General features: G+C 49.7%; 1 protein-coding gene across 17 annotated transcripts in view; it reads left to right on the forward strand.

Annotated features, from left to right (window-relative positions):
• Positions 1-22,107, forward strand: part of ANKRD17 (ankyrin repeat domain 17) — a 2,430,147-nt gene that overhangs the window by 2,021,377 nt on the left and 386,663 nt on the right. The window contains exon 29 of one of the 17 annotated variants that reach the window (XM_069630806.1): positions 5,785-5,876. The exons of the other annotated variants lie outside the window; for them this stretch is intronic. Within the exon in view, the coding sequence (XP_069486907.1) occupies positions 5,785-5,876 (92 nt within the window). The remainder of the gene's footprint in view (positions 1-5,784; positions 5,877-22,107) is intronic. 17 annotated transcript variants of the gene reach the window in all.

Here is a 22,107-nt window from a genome sequence, read left to right on the forward strand (position 1 = left end):
ATCCGGACAGCCTCAACCTGACTGCCTGGCTCCTGACTTTTCAGAATTTGGCAGGCGGCTAGGGCTCCTTCGACTAACAAGTCATACATATACAAGTGGCGAAGGTTCTGTATGTGGTGTCAAACGCAGCACGAAATACGGCCTTTGGAAGTAACTCCAGAACAAATTTTACTGTATCTTCTTCACCTAGCAGAGAGTGGGCTATCCTCGTCATCCATCAAGGTGCACCTGGCGGCCATCTCAAGGTTCACGAGGAGGAGACAGTCCTCACCATTATTCAGCGACAGACTGGTGAAACATTTCATGAGGGGTCTCTTTAGAACTTTTCCCCCTACGAAGCGGTTCCCACCATCGTGGAGTCTAAATGTGGTGTTGGCGGCCTTAATGAAGCCCCCTTTCGAGCCAATGTCCTCTTCATCCATGCAGTTCCTATCGTGGAAGCTGGCTTTCTTAATTGCCATTACGTCAGCTAGAAGAATGTCGGAATTACAGGCATTAGTCATAGACCCTCCATATATGAGATTCTTTAAGGACAAAGTGATACTATCAACTAATCCTACTTTCATCCCGAAAGTGCCGACGGTCTATCACAAACACTCGACCATTGTCCTCCCTACTTTCTTTGCGACCCCGTCGTCGACGGCGGAAAAGGCTCTTCATACTCTTGATGTGAAAAGGGTGTTAAAGTTTTATCTGCAAAGAACGCAAGAACTCAGAACTACCAGACAGCTGTTCATCGCATATGGTCCGTCGACGAGAGGAAGGGCAATTTCCAAGCAAGGACTGGCTCGATGGGTCTCGTCAGCGATTGCTTTTAGTCAATCCAAGGCCGGGAGGCCCCTACAAGGGCACCCTAGAGCCCATTCCACGAGATCGACAGCCTCCTCCGCGGCGCTATGGGCAGGAATTCCTCTGACAGACATCTGCAAGGCGGCGGCATGGTCAGTCCCACACACGTTCACATGCCATTACTGCCTGGAAAGGCAGCATGCGGATGAAGTACAGATGGGAAGGGCAGTGCTGCGCCATCTTTTTCAATGCGGTAAGCCAAATATGGTGAAGCTGTTGTCTCTTACTTTGCCTAAGTTTGTTTTCCTTGATGTGTCGATTTTAAGTATATATATATATAGATAGATATATATGTATTGTGAATATGTTTATATCAGAAAATATGTTGCTGCCTACGTACATATATATATATATTTGGACTGGGAGTGGTTTTGTGATGTATGTTGCATTGCATTCTCACCTCCTTCTTCTAGGATACTGCTATACAATCTATTCTAAGCATGTGAATCCATGAAAGATCCAATGCTGGAGAAGGGAGTAGTTTCTTACCTGTAACTCCATTTCCCCAGCGTTGGTATCTTTCATGGATTCACATGCGCCCACCAGCCTCCCCGAAATGCAATGTGCAACATAGGTGCATAAACAGGTTTCCCCTTTCTACTTTGGAGGGGCCGAAATCTGACGGGTCCCGCGGGGGCGGGGCTTTTATACCATTACGTCCTACGGGGCATGCGTGGACGGCCCCGGAGAGGACGTGGATGTGGATAGGACACACAAGTGTCGGAAGTTTTTTCCTATAGGAAACGACTATATATGTGTACCGAGGGTTCCAAGTCTGACGACGGGGAATATTCTAAGCATGTGAATCCATGAAAGATACCAACGCTGGAGAAATGGAGTTACAGGTAAGAAACTACTCCCTTATTCCATCTCAGGTCTGCATCTACGGCAAGCCAAAGCAGTTGCTCTCTTGGCTGCGGCTAACCAGAAGCTGTGGCAGGAGCTTGGGGAATTTCTGCCCGACATCCCTTCGGAGAAGCAAGCCTCCTACAAGCCGGTCTGGCTGATGCCCGTGCCTTTGTGCAGGACCCCGTGGAGTATTTGCTCTCCCACATCGACACAGCCAGCAAAGAGCTGTGCCTTTGGTGTGGAGATGAGATGGACGGCGTGGATGCACACATTAAGTTTTCATCTGACGTGCAGGAGCGAATCATGGATCGAGGGGGTGGACCTTTTTCTTTCGTATACTGATGATGAATTGACAAAGAGGAAAAACTTGCATCAAACTGCCATGTCCTTGGCCATCTCGACAATAACGGGACAGAAATCCTTACCTTAGCCTCACGGCAGGATCGAATTCAAAGCCCCTGCTTTCTCCGGCTTGAAGGGGTTTTGGGATCGCAGTACACAGAGGCCTGACAGGTCGCCCAGCGACAACAGGAGGAAGCAACAGAGGACTTCACGTGGGTTTTCCGCTCCCTGTCCTCTGCTCCCGGCTCTGATGCCAACATGCAGTGACTTCAAGACCATAGAACACAGCTTGCCTCTGGGGGGCGTTTGGCTCTTTTCCAGGACACCTCGTAGCATCTTTTCATCAACCTGTGGATTCTACCCATAGTCTCCATAGGCTTCAGTCTAACTCTTCCTTTCCCTCTACCATCCTCTCCTCCTCTTCGCCTGATTGGGTCCCCGGTTCTTTTACAGGAGGTCCTTCCGCTCTTGGCTATGCAGGCGATAGAACCCGTTCCTATTTCAGACAGGGGCTCTGGTTACTATTGCAGGATTTTTGCAGTACCCAAGAACAACCAGGCTGGCCTGACTGTTGTTCTGGACCTGTCATTTCAGAATCAGTCTTTACCTCTAGAACGCTTCAAGATGATTACTCCCGCGCACATAGGCGATTCTCTGTGTGCAGGAGGCTGGATGTGTTACCTGCATGGACCCATCTATCATCCGCATCAGAAGTTTCTGCGGTCTACGATTATGTCGTATAATTTCAGTACAAGGTGCTGGTCTTCGGCCTCAACTCAGCCCCTCGTGTCGTCACGAAGTTAATGAACGCAGTGGCGGGCCTTCCTGTAACTCTTACCTCTGGTGCCGTGCAGGAGTGCCTGGTCCAGATTGTTCCGAAGCGTTGCCCCCGCTGTATAACCTGGGTATGATACCCATGCTACTCCTTCATCCACTGGTCCACAGAAGAGCTAAAGCTCCAGTGAATGGTGAGGTTGGGAGGGACCTGGTAGAACACTGAGCCTGTGGTAAAATGTGCGAGGGGGACTGGATGGAGACCTAGGGGCAAGTAAGAGCAGATATTTAGTATGTCTCCCCCAGCTTCCCCCCCCGCACCCCACCTTCCCCTTATGTCTCCCTTGGGTATGTGTCTCCCTTGGGTATGCTGGCTGTCGCGCCGGCGGTTGTGCTCACCTTGTTTAAATGAAGGAGGGCTGAAAGTAAGCATCCGACTCCATTTGCTTCGCTGTGAGTAGTGGTCCAGGCCAGCTACAACTCATTGGATGCTGAAGGTGTAGAATTAAGTCTTTGTACAGCGCAGCTTTGTCTTTCTGGAGATTTAGCAGCTTGCGGTGAGGAGCGTGGCTTGTTTCGTATTGTTCGTTCTTGTCTGGTGGCGCGGTGCGCTTTAACAATTCTCTTTCACATTCCACACGTGCAGATTGGCTGCTGTTAGGCAGAATCCTGTGCAGTTCCCTTAGGGAGCACTACAGAAGATTAAGGCTACAGGTATGAGCAATAAATCCCCTTTGGTATCAGTCTGTACCACTAAGATTTAGGTGGTAGCTGTGGCTAAGCAGTCAGACTTATCTCAAGCGGGAGATGAGCAGTATTCAGGGTTTACACAATATACATATATATTTATTTATTTTACACACTTCTAAGTTAACACATTAATCACAGTTATTAAAGTAAGTTAAAATCAGTCAAGAAAAGTATACACAACTCCCTAGTTAAATTGTAGACAAGTTTGAGCAAGAGTGAAAACTGAGCAAAACGGCACAATGAAAACCAAACACAAATGGCACTCTAGCAATTTCTCACAAGGGAGGGAAAGCACAAGTTATACAGGAATGTCTTCTTAAACACCCTAGCAACACTTCCCATAAGTTTGTGAACACGTTTAGGCAAGGCAGTACTTTAGCATGTATAATACTTAAATGAAAACCGAGCAAAATGGCACTTAACAAGTTTAAAAAATGGGAAGAAGAAGGTGGTTATAAGAAGTAAGTGCACCAACACAGTTCTTGTTGAGAAGCAATCTAGAGAAGGCAGTTCTAACAAATTCATCCAGAGTCAATAGGCCTGTGCCAGAGTCAGTGGTACAGGGCAAAGAGCCCAGGAGCAAAAATGTTCTTGTAGCTGCAGTCAAGTCTTTGGTTAACGATTCGAAAAGGTGGATGCAGAATGTGAAAGAAAATGTTAGAGGATAGGGGCGGCCAACCCAACAGGTAGGTGAAGGATTTAAAACACCTTTAGGACTACCACGCGAAAAGGGAGGACTGGTGGAACAAAGTACCTTGAAATGTAGAAGAGGCTCCTGCGGTGGCGGTTGTTCCTGGGATATCCAGCAGAAGAAGAGAGACTCACGTGTAGGAAGGTTCGAGTTACTGCACTACCAAGGGATGAAACCAGCCGCGGTGCTGCCCAACAAATAAAAGGTACACTCCTTTAAATCGCGGTCCGGGTGGACGGATGCCTGGCTATCCAGTCTCTGAGTACAGGGTACGGAAGATTCTACCAACGCAGGTCCAGGAAGGCGATTGGCAAACTGGTTGGCCCCACCAGCTCAAGGGAAGAAGGCTCTTGCAGATGAAGATCTTCTCTCGTGTGGAGAAAAGTGATGAGACGCTGCAGCAAGGCTTCACCGGTGGTGGTTCAGTCGTTGCAGATGTCTTTGGCTTCTCTCCTCTATGGCTTCTTAGTTCCAGTGGTGACGTCTTGCTCTTCCAGTCCTCAGGACCCTGCTTTTATGCAAAAAGATCCCCATTCATACAGCCTAGCTGTCACTCCCACAGTGGAGTGGTTATTCTGGTGGGAGACCCTCCAGCCTACCAGGGCAGAGTGCGCCATGGGTTGCTGAGGCAACCCTGTCCAGGGGTCCTACTCCCCCTCCCACACAATGGATCCACCCCAGGCTCAGTGGCGCCGAAAGGAGGGCTTCTTGGCAGAAGCCCGCCAAAAGGACGAACAAAGGATCCCCGACCTGGGTAAGGAGTTTAGAGAAAGACTCGAGAAAGAATTTATATTAAAGTTCTGGCAAATAAAACCTACCGGAGTAAAGTTAATATAAAAATAAAGCGGCGGTATGTTAGAGGCGGTCAGTAAATGTGGTAGCCTCGAACAATGGGAAAATCCCATAAGGAAATATTCGCAGTCGAATATTTTTGGTAGTAACCAATGCCACCAGCCAGAAACTTTGGAGAGAGGGACTGTACGGTACCCTTTCGAAAATGAATATAAGGGAAAAACTATTAACCCGTTCCAGTACCTCAATAGTAAGATGGGTTATACTGGTTTTGTTCATAAAGATTGACTAGCAAAGTCAATGGGGACTTTACATGCCCTGGGAGACAGTAGTCAGTCCCATGGTATGGAGTCTATGTTTGGGGGTCGCTACGACACCCCTGTGTCACTGCACTGAGGGTGCTGTGTAACACATGTGGATAAAGATGGTTCCTATGGGGGTGAGATGAACCCCATAGACATTAAACACAAAATAAATAGCCTAGAACACACACAGCAAAAATGCCTAAGAGTGGGAAAAAGAGTCACACTCTTAACAGGAGAAAAAAACAAACCCTTCAAATCCAGACTCTATAGGTAAGGGAAATTAGCCATAGAATGCGAATTCTCCCTAACAGCCGCAGCGTGAAGAATGAGTGAAGATGCTGGTCGCTTGTTTAGTAAGTTCATTCTTAATGGGAAACTCGGATGGGCCTTGTCAGTATACTTCAGATCTTACTGTTGCTTTTTCTGTTTCAGAAGCTACGATTGCTGCGGACTTCGATCGGCAACGGTTCCAAGTGAGTTTCAAGACAGAGGTTGTTGCAGAGCTCAGACGATGAAGTCTTTGGGTAAGTATGGCTGCAGATGAGTTTGGGCATGCGCCGGTAAGCTACAGTCTCTGTGCACGTGAAAACGGCAGTGGTAAGCATTACACTGCTCTTGCAGGTAGCAGAAGAAACGGCAAGCACAGGGTATGGTCCAGGGCGTGGTTTTATAGCCTCAGGCCGCATCCTGTAACATTAGACCACCAGGGATGTTAAGTCTTTGGGTCTGCCGGGGGCCAACTTGAGTTCGACAGCAGGTTCTATCTTGGCGGCCATGTTGGCATGGGTCAAAGCAGCTCCTGATTAACACCTACACCAGCCAGCCACCCTGCATTTCCATTCTCTTCCTACACTAACATGGGAGGGTGTGCCTTGTGTCCTTATGCATATGCCTTGTGTTCTCACTGGGATCATGACGCTTCCCGCTTGGAGAGCCATTATCTATACCCTTATTTGGACGACTGGCTGGTGAGTGCGGGGTCACCCGAGGGGGTGTTGCACTCCTGCCGGAGATTGGCAGATATCCTTCATCAGCTGGGGTTCTCCCTCAGCCAGAGTAAGTCACAGTTGTGCCCATCCCAGGATCTGGTCTTCCTAGGGGTGCATTAGAACACAACCCTTCAGCAGATGTTCTCCACGACTGAGAGGATCCTGTCCCTCCGCAAGGCGGTGAGGAACTTTCTGGCCAACTCGACCACCTCAGCATGGTGGTTCCAGCACCTTCTGGGCCTGATGGCCTCCTGCATGCTCACTGTAAGCACGCTCGCCTCAAGATGGGATCAGGAGACGGGGTTGCAGTCCGACAGGATCCCTATCCCCCCGTTCCTACTGCCCGATCTTCGCTGGTGGATGGCAATGTTTTAGTGGGAGACCCCTTCACCCGTCCGCAGCCTACCCTGGTGGTGGAGACAGACTCCTCTCTTTCAGGCTGGGTGTCTACTCTGGAGGGCTAAGTGATCTATGGCGCATGGTCCAGGACGAAAGGCCCTCCTGCATATAAAGCTGCACAAGCTCAGTGCAGTGGGCCTGGCCCTCAAGGCATTTCTGCCCCTCATTAGGGGCATGTCTGTTCTGGTCAGGACGGACAACTCTACTACAATGTTTTACTTGAACGAGCAGGGTCGCACACATACCCCCCTTGACCCCTCCCTCCTCTGTCGGGAGGTGGTTTTGAACTGGGAATGGGCCCTGACGGAAGGGGTTTAGATTTCTGCTGTCCACCTTCTGGCGGACAGAAATGCAGAAGCGGACCAACTGACTGTCTTAGGTTCAACACCTACGAGTGGGAGTTGCACACTGACTCCTTGTTGCCCCCATTCCAGGGTTGGGTGGGGGGGAGGGTTGCGACGCTGGACTTGTTTGTATTTTCCCGTTATGCCAAGTGCCCCCAGTTTGCTTCATGGGCAGGTCGGGGGTCACTGGGAGATGCCTTCCAGATATTTTGGCACGGCCACAGGTGTTATGCATTCCCAACCACCCCTCAGCTCCAAAAGACCCTCTGCAAGTTCAGGGCTTCAGTGGTTTGCAGCCTCATCCTGGTTGCCCCCCACTGGCCTTCAAGACCCTGGTTTACGGATGTGTTGAAGTTGTGCTCCCAGGGTCCCGTCCACCTTCCAATCTCCAGCAGTGGCTTCCTGACATAGCAGGATGGGGCAGTGGAACATCCTGACCCGGCCAAGCTGGCGCTGGCAGCCCGGTTCCTGACCAGCTTGAGGCTTCAACATGTTCAATTTTCGGATGATAACTAGAACACCATTCAGCAGGCCAGGAGGCCCTCAACGCAGTCCCAGCATTAGAGCAAATGAACTAGGTTCTGCCATTGTGCTTGTGACAAGGGTCTGGATCCTGTGTCCTGTCCTCTGAATGACTTACTGGCTTTTGTAGCACACCTGGCTCGTTCTGGAGTCCAGGTGGATACTTGCTGCACTTATTTGGCAGCCATTGGGGCTTGCAAGAATTCTCCATAGCATGTGTTTTCAGCAGCCAACCCAGCGATTAAGGCCCACCTTAAGGGGTTGTTTAGGCCTTTTCCCTTCGGCTGCATAGGCCGGACCCGGTCGGTGACATCAATGTGGTTCTTGCTGCTTTGTAGCACAAGCCCTTCGAGCGATGGCCTCTGTGGATATTCGCTTGGTGAAACTAAAGACTTTTTACAGGTGGCTCTCACCTCTGCATGCAGGGTTAGTGAGCTGCAGGAGTTGTCATTTTGCGAGCCCTTCACCACGTTTCACAACCACTAGGTCATCTTGCACACTCACCCAAACTTTTTGCCCAAGGTGGTCTTTCCATTTGATCTGAATCAACATCTGCCTGCTGAGTGTTCTTCCCGAACCTGCAGTTGGAGGCAGAAAGGGCCCAACATTCCCTGGACCTCAAGAGGGTCCTCAGGTTTTACCTCTTGGACGTAATCCTTCAAGAAATCCAAGGCTTTGTCCTGCTTTTGAGGGCTCCTGCTCTCAGGCTTCCAAGGCTTCCATCGCCTGTTGGATGGCTCAGGCCATTTCGGAGGCATACACGGCCATGGGCAAACCAGTTCCTGAAGGGATTCATGTCCATGCAGTCAGAGCTAAGGCCACGGCCGTCTCATTTCTGAGACCTACTTCTTGGGATGTCAACAGCACGGCGGCTACTTGATCCACTCCGTCGGCCTTCTGTAGGCACTACTCACTTGAAGAGAGGATCCCTGCAATGCCCCGCTTGACCCCTATAAGGATGACAGCCCGAAGAGTTCAGAGTGCAAGATACCAGTCGCTGTTTGGACAGCACCCAGTAGGACCAGTGACAAATACATATGCAAACAGATATTCTCTCAGGAAACCATTCAAACCATATCCAGCTAATGTTGTCATGGATACAGGTGCCCCAACACTGATCATGCATCCAGATGCCTCGTTGGACCGTATCGACTAATGGCAAATGTTTAACTGTGCTGACGTCATTAGAGACACCACAACATAGCAACGTTGGCCATGATGCAAACTCGCATCCCTGCACGAAGTTATATGATCATGCACGTGCACACACAAAGAACATGCTTACACTATTCTGTAGATGGAGGACAAATACATATACACATTGTTGAAAGCTTTTATTTTCTCTCATTAGCCAAATGCAGAAACGCAAGGCAACAGGAGATGCAGAGCAAGCTTGCAGCAGCTTATTGCAATTAACCATATGGAACGTCAGGATTGTATAAGGAACCTGGAAGAACTAAAATACTACTAACGTATATGAAGAATAGTACAATATAGAAATATAGAAAGTATAGCGCAACTATAGTAGAATTACATGAAGCGGCAGAATGAGAGACAAAGCAAAGCAGAATTAGGCTGCACGATGCACCAAGCCAGGGCTCGTAGCCAAGGTCAGAGATGGGCAGAACATGCCTAAGCCTCAGACAAGGAGACACCTGCAAATAACAGAATACATCCTCACTAATTGCAGACCAGAAAGCTCAATTTTGCTTTTTTAACTCACGTGGTGCAGCCGAGCCAAAACAATTATTTACTTGTGGTGGGAAGAGAAACTGTTCCCAGCAAAACAGACAAAAAAAAGTAATACATGTGTTGCTTTACAATGTGGCAACCCTGCAGGCACTCTGTAAGGCAACGTGATAATACTGATTGCAACAATGGGGAAACATCGTCTTTCTCATTACCTTGAGAAGGTACATGGAGCGCTGAGAACCGAGCTCAGCCCGAGGCCTGGGGAGATGAGCTCCAGTCAATCAGGGAACACAAATCAAGGGGTAGATGGTGGAGGGCAAGGGCCAATGGTAATCTTGCGACCCTGCAACACACACGTTTCTGGGGATGGGTCAGGCAAGCCACCTGACATGCGAGGGACAGTCATATAACATCTATATGGGCCAGCTATAGGTGATACCATCCCAATCGGGCGTGCTCCTAGGTTTTTGGGTAAGAGCCCTGATTTGTGATGTCAGAATGTAACAAAAGCCCCTGACTCTGGCACAGGAGCTGTGATTGCTGGAGAATTATTTCCTGTATGATCCCTGTCTGTTATGGAAAAATAAAGGACAATTATAACTTGCCCTTGGCTGAGTCCTCCGTTTGTATGCCGAGGGAAGGTTCGTTGGGCCCTGGGTGCTCTGAACAGTGACTGCGTAGTGTCAACCCGGGTCCTCTCTGCCATACCTAGCCTACACACTGGACACCATCTCCAGGCACGATGCAGAGTTTGGTCAGGCGGTTCTGAAGAACCTTTGTGCTTCATCCTAGATATGAGGCAGGCAATTACAGCTCCACAGTATGGTCTTGTTCGGTGGAATCGCCCACTAAGATGGAGGAAAGCGGACGGGACGTATGAGTCATTAGTTACAGTAGTGACTAGAGTAATCAAAGTCCATAGTCCTCTTTCCTCCTTACGCCCCACCCACCTTCACCCGGTACTATGCCAACGGCTAATATGTACTAAGAATAGCTAGGTATCTAAGCATCCAATGTGTTCAAAGGGGACTGAAATGAGGCGGCCAAAGGTTCCGGTACCGTCCCCATGTTGTAGAACGCCCACAAGGATGGATCAAAGGGGACTATGAGTACTCTAGTCACTACTGGTTACTGATAACCGTACTATTTTCAGCCAGTGGGAAACTAGATGCACTGTGATGGGATAATCTGTATTGCATTGCTTCATTAGTTTGATCAGTGCTTCTGCGATGTATCTTTTGATTAAGTGGATTGCAATTGCCAAAAAGAAATATTCATTAAGTTCAATTGTTTTGTACAGCACAATCCACAGTGTCTCTGATGTGCTAGTTTCCCACCTTGCACAGTGTGTTTCACTTCAGTTTTCCTCAATGTTGTGAGCATTGTTACCTTGTATGTTTGGAAGCGTTGTAATCACAACTGTCACAATGCAGTTATGGTCCATGTAAATCTCAGAATTCCTTGGTATGACGGCTTAATGGTCCAGCTCCTCACTTTCATCTTCCCTTTCTGCACACCCTCAGCCCTTTGATCTCTCATTTTCTATTCATAACCTCAGTTCCTTGGTATGTGTTTTCTGGGCTTTGATTTCTGTCAGCCCGGCTTCCATTAGAATCTCAGAAAGCTTGGCAGGACTCTGTATCCGAGCAGATGGTATCCAGTTTGGAGTTTGACCTTTGTTCAGCTCACTACCAAGAGTTCTCTGCTCTTTCTGGCACTCACCTACGTGCCATGTTTCCTCTCCACTGTTCACAATCCCCATTATGGATTTGCCCCCCGACTTTGCTGGGACCTCTTCTATTTCTAAGACCTGCGCCTTTGCCTGTTATGGGCCTATGATCATTGCCACAAAGTACAGACATACTCCTACGTCCCGTCCCCTTTCCTTCATACTGTATGGTCGCCCCTCGCTAGGGATGGGAGACTGCCCCTTTTTCACCAGAACAAAATCTTCTTCCACTTTAAATTTCAAGAGGGACGTAGGGACGCGGCCTGGGAGCATGTGCTCCCTTGACTCCGCCCACAGGTGCCACTCCTCAATCCTCTTTTCCGCGTCGACTGGAACGGACCGCTTTCACCAGCGCTCCTGGGTTAGGCCTCTGGTCTAGTAATTCCACGCTCTCTTCCGCAGAGAAGTGTTTTTTGTCTTCTTCGTTCTTGTCTTTATTCAGATAACTCTCTCCTCCGGCGTCACGCTCCTCCCCGAGCATGTCGACGTCAGCGGGTTCAGCCGGTGTCCAGCCTGTGAGGGAGTCAAGATCTGAGGTCCACGTTGATTATGAATACCTCCGTCCCCAAGCACCAGTCAGAGAGAAATCAAAGGACTCTCTGACCAGTTATTGAGGTCACAGGTGGCAGGAACAGCAAACTCTGGGTCCCAGGTGACTGCAAGGGAAAACAGGTAAATCAAGATTAAACAAACGATTGCACTCTGACATTAATTTTAAACACAGGAATCGTAGAAGCACCTACCAATAGGGAGACCGAAGAAAGAATAGATGTCACTCGTTCCCTCCTTGTGTCTATAAGATGTTGTGATGAAGGCAGAATTGAATCAACATAGGTTGTCGCCTGACATAGACAACAAAGAGAGGCCACCATAGAGAAGTGGGGAGGGCGTTCTGATGGAGAGCAGGATAACTCAGAGGCAGGGAAATGCAAAAAGGGTGAAGTCCAACGGTATCAGAATCCAAAAATGCAAGAGCCAGAACAATCCAAAGTCCATTAGCCAAAGTCAGAGCACTTCAAAGTTCCATCCAGTACCAGGCGCCAGAGCCAAGGAAAAAACCTGTTTGAAGTCCAAAAAACATAGCCAAGTCCAAAATCCAGAAAATATCAATACCAGGAACAAACGCCAAACACTGCTGAAACAACAACAGCTGAGAAGCGTAATGCGGCATACCTGGATTCTATTTATGCTTCCGGCTAGGTGTCGCGTGAGCAGCGTGTGAGAAGAATCACGTGCTATGAGAGGCAGCCCTGTGCAACGGAGGTTACGTGAGTGGGGAGGGGAACCACAGGGCTTGGAAATGGAAAAGCTCCGCCCACGCACACGTGCTCTGTGTGCAACAGAAGCCACAGAGGCCGGCTGCCGATGCGCACGCAGACGCCATGGCAGTTGCCAATGTGGCCAACCTGAAACTGTGGAGCCCCGGAATACGCCCACTGAGGTGCAAGGAGTTTCCTGGCGGGTAGTGATCCCGGGCCGCGTCTGCACAGTGAATGTGCCCGATCGGTAGAGCAGATTGGGAGGCGTGCAGGTAGGCTGGGCACAAAACAGTGTGAATGCGTGACAGAGCGGCTCTTCCCTACATCCGACCCCCACGCTCTCTGCCTCTGCTGCATTGGCCCCGGCCACGGCTCGGAAGGCTGCTCCGCGTGCGACGCACTTCTCCAGCATTCCTTCGGAGGACTTAAAGGAATTCGTCAAGCTCAAGTCCAGGCCCAAGGTAGGGGCAATTTTTTCATCCACACTCCGCAAAGGCAACTCCTTTCCCAGAAAGCGCACCAGCGGGAGTGACCTTTCAGGTTCTTGTACCAGGGTGGGTACCAAGGCTGCTACAGCTACCGGCCATCTGGCAGAGGGGTCAGGAGATCCTACCGGTGACGTTGCTGAGGGCCTGCAAGCTTCTATTACCGGGTCTATGCCTGAGTGGCTACAGCCTAGTAGCGGACAAATGGCTAAGGGGGCATCTGTACGCAGCACTACCAGCGACACAGCCGAGGGCAATCAGCCTACCAGGCCTCATCCTGAGGTGCAGGGTAGGCCTCAACCTCCACCAGCAAGAGTCTTGGGAGAGGCCGGGCCCAGTGCGACAAGCACCACGACACAGGCACGTGGCGCGCAGCCTGAAAAAATGGCTGCGGGCCCAGTTAAAATGGTAGCTCGCCCGACACCATCCTCCTTTGGAGAACAGATGGGACTGGTCTTCACCGGGCACGTGGCCTACGCATACTCGCCATAGTCACAGGGCAGATACACCCCACAAACAGTAAGGCATACTCTGTCCAGGTCTCAGCCGATGCCCGCGCCTCCAAGCGCTCCACCGGTCTGTAAAGACAGGTTTATAAAAATGTTTGACCCTCATGAGGTCTCCGCAGATGGGCATTATCCTCAGGGATATGATCAGGGACATGCTCTCTCCAGTTCTGCCGCCGGCATCCACGGCCATTCCGCACATGGTTCCAGCGACCCCCCGCTCATGGTGCAGCCCCTGTCATTTCCCACCACGCCGGCTCCCAGGCATCCAACAGTCTTGGCTGTCCCACAGTTGCCACAACAGCTGCAGGCCCCTGTCAGTACGCCGCAGCCACAGGCACCCAGCACTCCTCCAGCTGCTCCAGACCAGCAGGACACCTTGGTGGACACGGCTGAGGAAGACGCCCCAGACACACCGTCGTTGTCCAAGTCCTTCCATGAGCGTCTCGCCGGCTTAGCCGAATACTTGGGGCTTCCTCAGCCTGAGGTGGAACAACTGGAGGTGTGGGTCCTATCAGAGGTCCTCACTCTCTACGCCCCACGAATAGAACAGGGATCCTGATGCAAAAGGACATGGTGGCACTAGCCAAGAAGGGACGGCTTAAACCCCATTCGGCACAGCCTACCAACAGGCGCCTCGACGCCAAGTTTAGGCAGGTGAAGGGGGATCCACTCTTGCTGTCAGCACACCCTCAGCCAGACTCCTCTGGGATCGCTGCAGCCTCGCTCTACTTCAAGCCACAATCGTCCTCGGCTACATCAGCCTCTGCACTCCTGGGTAAGGAGGAGAAGATCCTGGAAGCATATGGGAAGAAGATTTATTCCAACACTTCCCTTCATCTTCGTCAGTCTAATGTCGACGCTATGCTCGCTGCTGTCAACCAGAGGCTTTGGCGAGAAATCGCTGACTTCCTTCCGGAACTTCCGGTACAGAACCAGGCACGCTTCAAGACGGGGCTGGTGGAGACCAAAATTGTAGCGCACAACTTTATGGAGTACACGGTGGTGCACATTGACACCCCAGGCTGTGCTATTTGCATCACTACGGACACGAGAAGGACGACCTAGCTATGGGCGACCAAGTTCAACCCGGACGTCCAGGAGCGCATACTGGATCTTCCTTTTGAGGGTGCGACCTGTTCCATTCCACTACAGATGAGGAACTGGAAAAGAAGAAAAACAATTCACAGACTGCCAAATCTTTGTCCATCCTCACTAAGACCACTCCTAAAACATACAGCCAGACGCAGCGGTCAGACAAGGGTCGGTCCTTCAGTGGTTTCCAGGAATGACGGTCCAGGCAACCGGACAGCTCTCCGAGCCAACAACGGTGCCATCAACACAAGGCTGCGCACAAGGTTTTTTTCAGTCCTCCTCCTCAGCCTCAGACGGCAAAAAAGGCATGACACGCCCATCCAGGTCCACTTGTTTCTGGTGGGGGGCAGGCTTGCCCTTCACTCCCAATAATGGCGCACAAGGTTCGCTGAACCATGTATCCTCTCAGTAGTGTCCACGGGCTACTGCCTACCGATCCCTCCTTACCCTCTCTCCTCCTCGCTGCTCCCACAGATTGGGACAGCAACTCTGTTGGTGGAAATTCGATCGCTCGTAGAGAGTCAGGCAGTGGAAGAAGTTCCAGCCTCCCAGTTGGGTCTGAGCTTCTATTTACAGATTTTCGCCATACACAAGAAGAACCAGGCGGGCCTGAGAGTGGTGTTGGACCATTCCTCCTTGAACCTTTCCCTTCCTCTTCAAAAGTTAAAGATGGTTAGCCCAGGATGGCATGGCCACGGCCGCTATCCCTACAGCACCCCAAGGCACCCAAACCCCAGTGAAGTGTTTTACCACAAGTCTGTGGTTGGGGGGAGGATCTCCTAGTTCAGCATGAAATGGTCAGAGAGCCAAGTCCGACACTTGGGCCTTGCAGATCATCCGGCAGGGTTATTGCCTCCCTTTTCTCCAGCGACACCCAAACCATGGCCCCCTGGCTACTCCTTTGTCTCTGCACCCCATCCTCGAAGAGGTGGTCTGCCCACTTCTTTCAAAGAACACGATCAAACTGGTCCCGCCCCCAGAACCAGAAAGTGGGGTAGTGCTCCACCTATTTTCTGGTGCAGAAGGAGGACTGAGGCTTGCTCCCCATTCTGGATCTGCAGTTGCTGAACTTGTTCTTACACAAGAACTAGTTCAAGATGGTTTCTATAGCCCAGATCCTGTAAGCCCTCGATCTGCAGGACTGGTTGGTTTCCCTGTATCTTCAGTACACCTTCTTACATGTGCCGATTCATCTAAACCACAGGAAGTACCTGAGGTTCATAGAGGGCCAACAGCATTACCAGTTCAAGGTCCAGCCATTCGGTCTTTCATCAGCGCTCAGGATTACCAAGCTGCTGGTCATGCTAGTGGCTCAGCTCAGGAAAGAAGGCATCCGTGTCTTTCTCGTCCGATCTAGCTCCGTGGAGCTATTTTCAGAGTGTCTACTCTGCACATCCACTCTTTTACACAATTTGAGCTTTTCCCTGTACTTCAAAAAGTCTCAGGTTCTGCCATATGTGAGACAGGCATGGTATCAAGAGAGAGACAGACTCAAAAGCATTCCTTTTAAAACATTTACTAAGGTTCTTGGGTTGGTGGAATGCTTGACTGACCCTACCTCTAAAAGGCATAGTTCCCTTAACTGATGTTTCTAGTGGCCGTCGTTGTCTCATAGTCCAAAATAAATGTCTGACTGTGTGTAAACCTATGCTTGCCCACACCCTGTACAAAAATGCGATAGTAAGTATTTTTTCAAGGAAAAATGGTGGTTCTACAAAAATGGCAAAACCAGAGTTGGTTTCTGGTGGTCTTCTCACCAGGTATAACTTTCTCAATGTCACAAAAGTGGCTTCACTCAAAAGGGCTCTTCGTTCGACCTTCTCCACAAGGCCCTTGCAGTGCTTTTAAATACCTGGAGGGTCCTTGAGTTCATTGGGATTCCTTTCCCCAAGTTTCAACTTGGACACTTTACTATTCTCAGTAGGCCTCTCAGGATTCCCTTCCCCAAGCTCAGGCCTCGTTCAGCTTTCAAAACAACAATATATCACAGTTCCTTTTTGGTTTCACAGGACAGCCTTCCTCAAGCTTAGGCCCCTCTAGTTCCAAACACCAGTTCAGCTGGTCAGGATCTGCCTTTACCGTATATGTAGTCTTCCTTATACACCATCCTCTTATACGGTAGAATCGGTGGCTTTCGAAAACAGCAGGCTCTTTGCTTTTCCTCAGCGCGACCCCTCTGACCATTTGCCCCTCTCTTGGTTTCTTACTTTTTGCACATTTAATATCTTCAGGTGCTTCCGGCACCACTTTCGTGCATTCCTTTCCCTTTGTTGTGCACACTTGCACTGTCTTTTATTCCTGTTTGTTGTGCCGCTTGCATGCTTCTCCATGGCCCCTTATTCTCATCTTTAATGTTTGACTTTATCCCACATATTTCACACACGTGCGTCTCTCACTAGTTTCGCGCTTACACTGTTACTTTCACTTTACTATTCCATTGTTGACGGTCTTCCCTTTAACTTTACTCGAACACTCACAAGAACACAGTCTTCTTTGTTGCGTGTTTCAAATGTTACTTTGTATCGTGCTCTTCACAACCCAGCTATGCAATCCTTTCAGACTCACCAGGCTGACTTCTGCGCTTCGGCTTCACAATGGTTCTTTGCTCCGAGGTCAGGGTCTCACCGCCTGCCCCTCGGAACTCTTGGGCTGTCTCACCGGTCCAGGGGAACGAGCACTTGCATTAGCAGTTCTGCAGGATACGAGCACTCCTCTCTGCTCCCATACACAGACTCGCCTGAGCTCCCTGGATACATTGCTCCCTCACCACGCTTCTGCTCTTACGAACTGCAGCTTCTCAGCGTCTCGGCTCGTCTCTCGACTCGCTCTTCTGCTTGCTTTCCTACTCCCTCTCCTACTCGCTCATTCATTTGTGCAAGACCACACCTTTTATGGCGAAAAGGCCAAACAAGTGGAGTCAGGTGTGAACAGTTATTTTTGAATGCCTGACTGTTAGTGGGACAACTTGAGTTCTTTCTAGGTTAAGTTTCCCTTATTTTCTGCATGTTATGCCAATGGGTAATCGTTACTGATCTTAGTTGCCGCTTCCTTGTCTCTGTATTTGTTGAAAATGGGGAGTGAGAGGTAGGGGGGAGATTGGAGATACCCCATAAAGGATGAGGGAGAGTAAGTTGGGGTCGTTTTGGGACTGGGGAACTACCATGTCTCACCCTTGGTATCCTCCTCCCAATCCCTCGTGACCCTCCACTGAGGTGATCATCCCCGCTTGTCCACCACCAGGGTCGGGATACAAAAGCGATGGCACTTCCGTGGCCACCTGAACGGAAAATCCCAAGGCAGTGGGTGGGAGAATACCGTAGGGTTTCTCACACATCCCAGTCTCTCAGATTCATCGGGACAGTCTTGGACACTCGTCTGGGCAGGGCTTTCCCACCCGGTGATCGAGTAGCAAGCATCTTTTGGATGGTCATTGTCCTCCAATCACAGGAACCAGACCAGGCCTCTGCTTTCCTGCCCCTTCTGGGCCTCATGGCCTCCTTCAGCCTTGTGGTGCCAGAGGCAAGGCTGTGCATGAGAGCGCTTTAGTAGCTTCTCCATTGCCAATGGTCGCAGTTCCAGGGCCACATGTCGGACCTTCTACAGGTTTCAAACCAGATGGCCCAGGATCTCACGTGGTGGGCATTGTAGGGCAACTTGCGAAGACATTTGTTTTGTCAACCTTTGCCCCAGATGATGGTGGTCACGGACTCCTCTCTGAGTGTCTGGGCCACTCACCTGTCAGACCCAAAGGTGAGCGGACTGTGGTCTTCCTGAGAGTCTCTGGAACATATCAACGTGCTGGAGTTTAAATGCGATCAGTCTGCTCCTATGCGCATTTCTCCCTTTGAAATGCAAGACTGCTGACAGATAACCCAGTGGCCATGCACTACCTCAACAAATGAGGTGGTGTGGGTGTCCTTGCTTCTGTGCAGCTAACCAATGAAACCGTGGTTCTGGGCTCTGGAGTACAGTGTCTCTCTGACAGCGGCTCATATGGCCGGATGAGAGAATATCACAGCAGTTGCCTTGAGCAGACAGAGTACCCACTTGTGGGAGGTCTATATCCATCAGGAAGTTCTGTAGGAGATGATCTCCTTTTGGGGAACTACTCAAGTGGACATCTTCGCTTCCAGTGCCTACAAGAAGTGAGTTTTTCTGCTCCAGGGAATTTCCTCTTCAGGGAGCTTTGGGGGCCTTGTGACAACCTTTATGCGTTCCCACCGACTGGTCACTCCGCTGGTACTCAAGAGATTGCGCCTGTTTAGAACCATTATGATCCTGATCGCTCCTGACTGCGACTGGAGACCGTGGTATCCGGAGTTGATGGACATGTCCATCTGCCCTCCCTGGTGCCTTCCGAGGAGAGTGGACTTGCTCTCCCAATCGGAGTGGCAGGTACTCCATCCAAACATCAGCAGCCTGAACCTTCATGCTTGGCTACTGAGAGGCTGAGATACTAAGAGTGGGACTTGCTGGATGACATCTTTAATGTGTTCCTTTTAGCTTGGAGGCATGCTTCGAAATCCATTCATGCATGCAGGTGGTTATTAAACAATTGAGTCAACCTGAATAATTGCCTTAGTCCAATTACTGGGCGTTTTGAGGTTTTATTCCCATTATCTCAAATATCAAATTAAGTCAAATATGCATAGTGTACAGTTTTTATTCTTGTGCCTGCACAAGTTCTAGCCGACACGTGTTTCGACCATCTCTGTCTTTCTCAAGGCCAATGATCAATTTAAGGCACTCCTATTCCATTCACAGATTCCTCAAAACTGATAAGGGATAACAGACATTCAGCATTTCCATTGACAATCCTGGATTCCCTTATATAATGTTTTTACCTATCCTGTTATTCACTGAGATAAATATATGGTACTAGGCATTGCTAATCAACATTCATATCAATCAATTTTTGAATGCAAAGATCACTCAAATCGGATATTATTCTTTGAAGCTGTATTTAGGGATGTTCACGCCGAATGTGAGGCCCTGTCTAAGGTATCCATATCCAGGTGGCTCTCCGGCCCTATTTGTATTTGCATTTATTTCTTATAAAAGCGCACACGCCCATGGGCCTCAGTACACTGACAAAAGCATACAATAACAGAGAACATAAAATACACCAAATAGCCAGGAGTTAAAACCCATAAAGAAGGTCCATAATTCCTACAAATGAAACAGGATATCAGTTCAAAATAATTCTCAACTTGCTATTGGAATACATGTTATATAGGTTTTTACATCGGCCCAAAAACTTTGTAAATTACTTTGAATGCATCCCCTAACAATGCAATTTGCATTGTCCATAGAACACCAATTATTAATGTGCACCGTACTGAGGACTCCTATCCTGTGTTCTGATACCACTTTGGCCCACTCTTTGATGAAGCCAAGACTTTATTGCTGAGTGCCGTCCTGGTCTCCGTCTCCCAGGGCTTCTCAATGTTGGTAAGTATAATGTTCCTCGGGTTCAGAATAAATCCCCTTGGGGTCGGGGTCAGCAATCTTCAGCATTTGGGCCGTTCTGATGCGAACATCATTTGAGAGTGAGGAGTGGGATGTAATATTAAGGCTAGCCACAGGCCCAGCATGCTTCAAAGATGCTGAGATAACCCCATGGGAACGGTCTGTTCTGAGGACGGGACACGTTTGTATTGCATGATGGACCACAGTTTCCCCCTTGTAAGCGTTCCCAAGAATCGAGGATCGGACCCTCTGCGGCAAAGCCCTCGCGTTCTTATCTGTCTCTGTGCAACCCTAGGCGCTCTCCCACCCCCTGCGGTTAGCCGTACTTTGTTTTGTATCCTTTTTTCTAGGTCCCCCTCAGTTACTATATTACTGTGATCTGTGTCCCTTAGCCTCCCTCCTTCTCTCTAGGTATCCCTTATTCTTGGTTATTGTTGTTCTAGAAGAAGATCCTGCAGTTGAGCAATAATATGCCATTTAACCCGTCTATAACAGACCCCTTAGCCCCCTTATGACAACACCCTTGCACGTTCTTCCCCTCCCCTCCTGCAAACACCTATTTCACGGGGTAGTGTAGGCTGGCAAGAGGCAATCCTTCTTTCCTTGCTACACACCCTTCTCCAGAAGGGTTTGTTGTGCAAGTTGCCACAATTACCACCGGCATCCACATCCAATCTAGCACCAGATGGTGAAGGAAAGAAGTTGGACTCGCTGGCCAAGATAGCTTTCACTTCTGGCAGCATGGCACTCAAAGCCACGAACATAGCCTGCCGATTTGCTCAAGTATTCCTTTGGCTTGTGGAAAGCTGTAGAGCATGCGGCCGAGCATGTCCGTGAGGGTGCAAAGCTGGACGGATTTTTACAGCTTGTGGAGGATGGGAAGGAAGTAGCCAAGCAGTCATTGCAGGCGGGCCTGTACGTAGCAGACTGCATTGCCAGTTTTATCTGGTCGGCAATAGCGATGAGGAGACAAGACTATTTAAAAACCTCTGGCTTCTCCCCAAATATTCAGAACAGGCTACTGGACATGCCCTTTGAGGGAGAGATGCTTTTTGGTTAAAGAGCTGATGACATTTACACAAATGTAAAGAGTCTAAGATTGCTGCTAAATCACTGGACCTAGCTGCACAGCCGGTCAAGCCTGCCTTCAGCTTTGCTTCAAGAACCAGAGGCTATAGGCGGTACCATATAGAAGAAAGGTGCTGGGGCAGATGCGTTTCTCATGTCCTGGAAGGGGCAGAGGGGCTTCTACAGGCCAGTGGCGGGGGCGGCATCACCCTCTAAGCTGCTTTGATTTCCTGATTTCCCCTCCCACGATTTACTGATTAGTGGACTGTGGGCAGGGCATTGGCCCCAGTGTCAGGAGTTAACTCTGATTCATCGGCCCTGCAGACAATTTGGTGGGGTTATTGTCTGCCCTTTTTGGAAAAGCCACCGGACAGACACCCACCGACTCCAATCCAACCAGGACAGGAGCTCCAGAAAGACCTGCAAGCCCTGTTGAGAGGGTCCGGCTGCCATTTCCTTGTACCCAAGAAAGGAGGCGGTCTCTGGACCTTGGGGCTCTAAACAAGTTCCTGAGGAAAGACAAATTCAGGGTGGTGACGTTGAGAGAAATTCTCCATGCTCTCCAACTTTCAGGACTGGCTGGTGTCAATAGACCTTCAGGTTACTTAATTACTCTTTCCTCTCTGATCGACCCTCCCAGGTCCTACCTGGGTACTTCCTATCATCTATCTTCCTCTCTACCTGTGGTGTTCCCCAGGGGTCTAACCTCTCACACTGGCTTTTTAACCAATACCTGGCAACTCTCGCCCACTGCATTGCCATTTTCTGTTCAAATTTCCAGTGCTATGCTGATGATACAAATCATTTTCAGGTTGCCCTCAGCCACCTCCTCTCCCTCTCTCATTTCCGATTCCCTTACTGCCATTCAAGATTGGTGTGCCGCCAATGATCTTTGTCTGAATGCCAGCAAGACATAGATTCTTCTCATCGGCACACCTTCACCATCCTTTCCCCTCACTCTCTAGCCAGCCTCCCTTGGCCCTCCTTTTACCCCCACCTGCGAGGCTAAGAACCTCGGGGTCATCTTTGACTCCACACTTTCCTTCTCTGCCCACATCTCTGAGGTCTCTAAAAAGTCAAACTTCCTACTGCACCTCCTCAGAGGTACTCTGCCTTTCCTCTCCTTCCCCCAGAAGCTCACCGTCTCCCAAGCTCCGGTTCTCTCTTGGTTGGACTATTGTAACAGCCTCTTTCTAAA

Source organism: Ambystoma mexicanum, chromosome 6q (genome assembly GCF_040938575.1).
Source record: "Ambystoma mexicanum isolate Mex_15411 chromosome 6q, UKY_AmexF1_1, whole genome shotgun sequence".
Classification (NCBI taxonomy): domain Eukaryota; kingdom Metazoa; phylum Chordata; class Amphibia; order Caudata; family Ambystomatidae; genus Ambystoma; species Ambystoma mexicanum.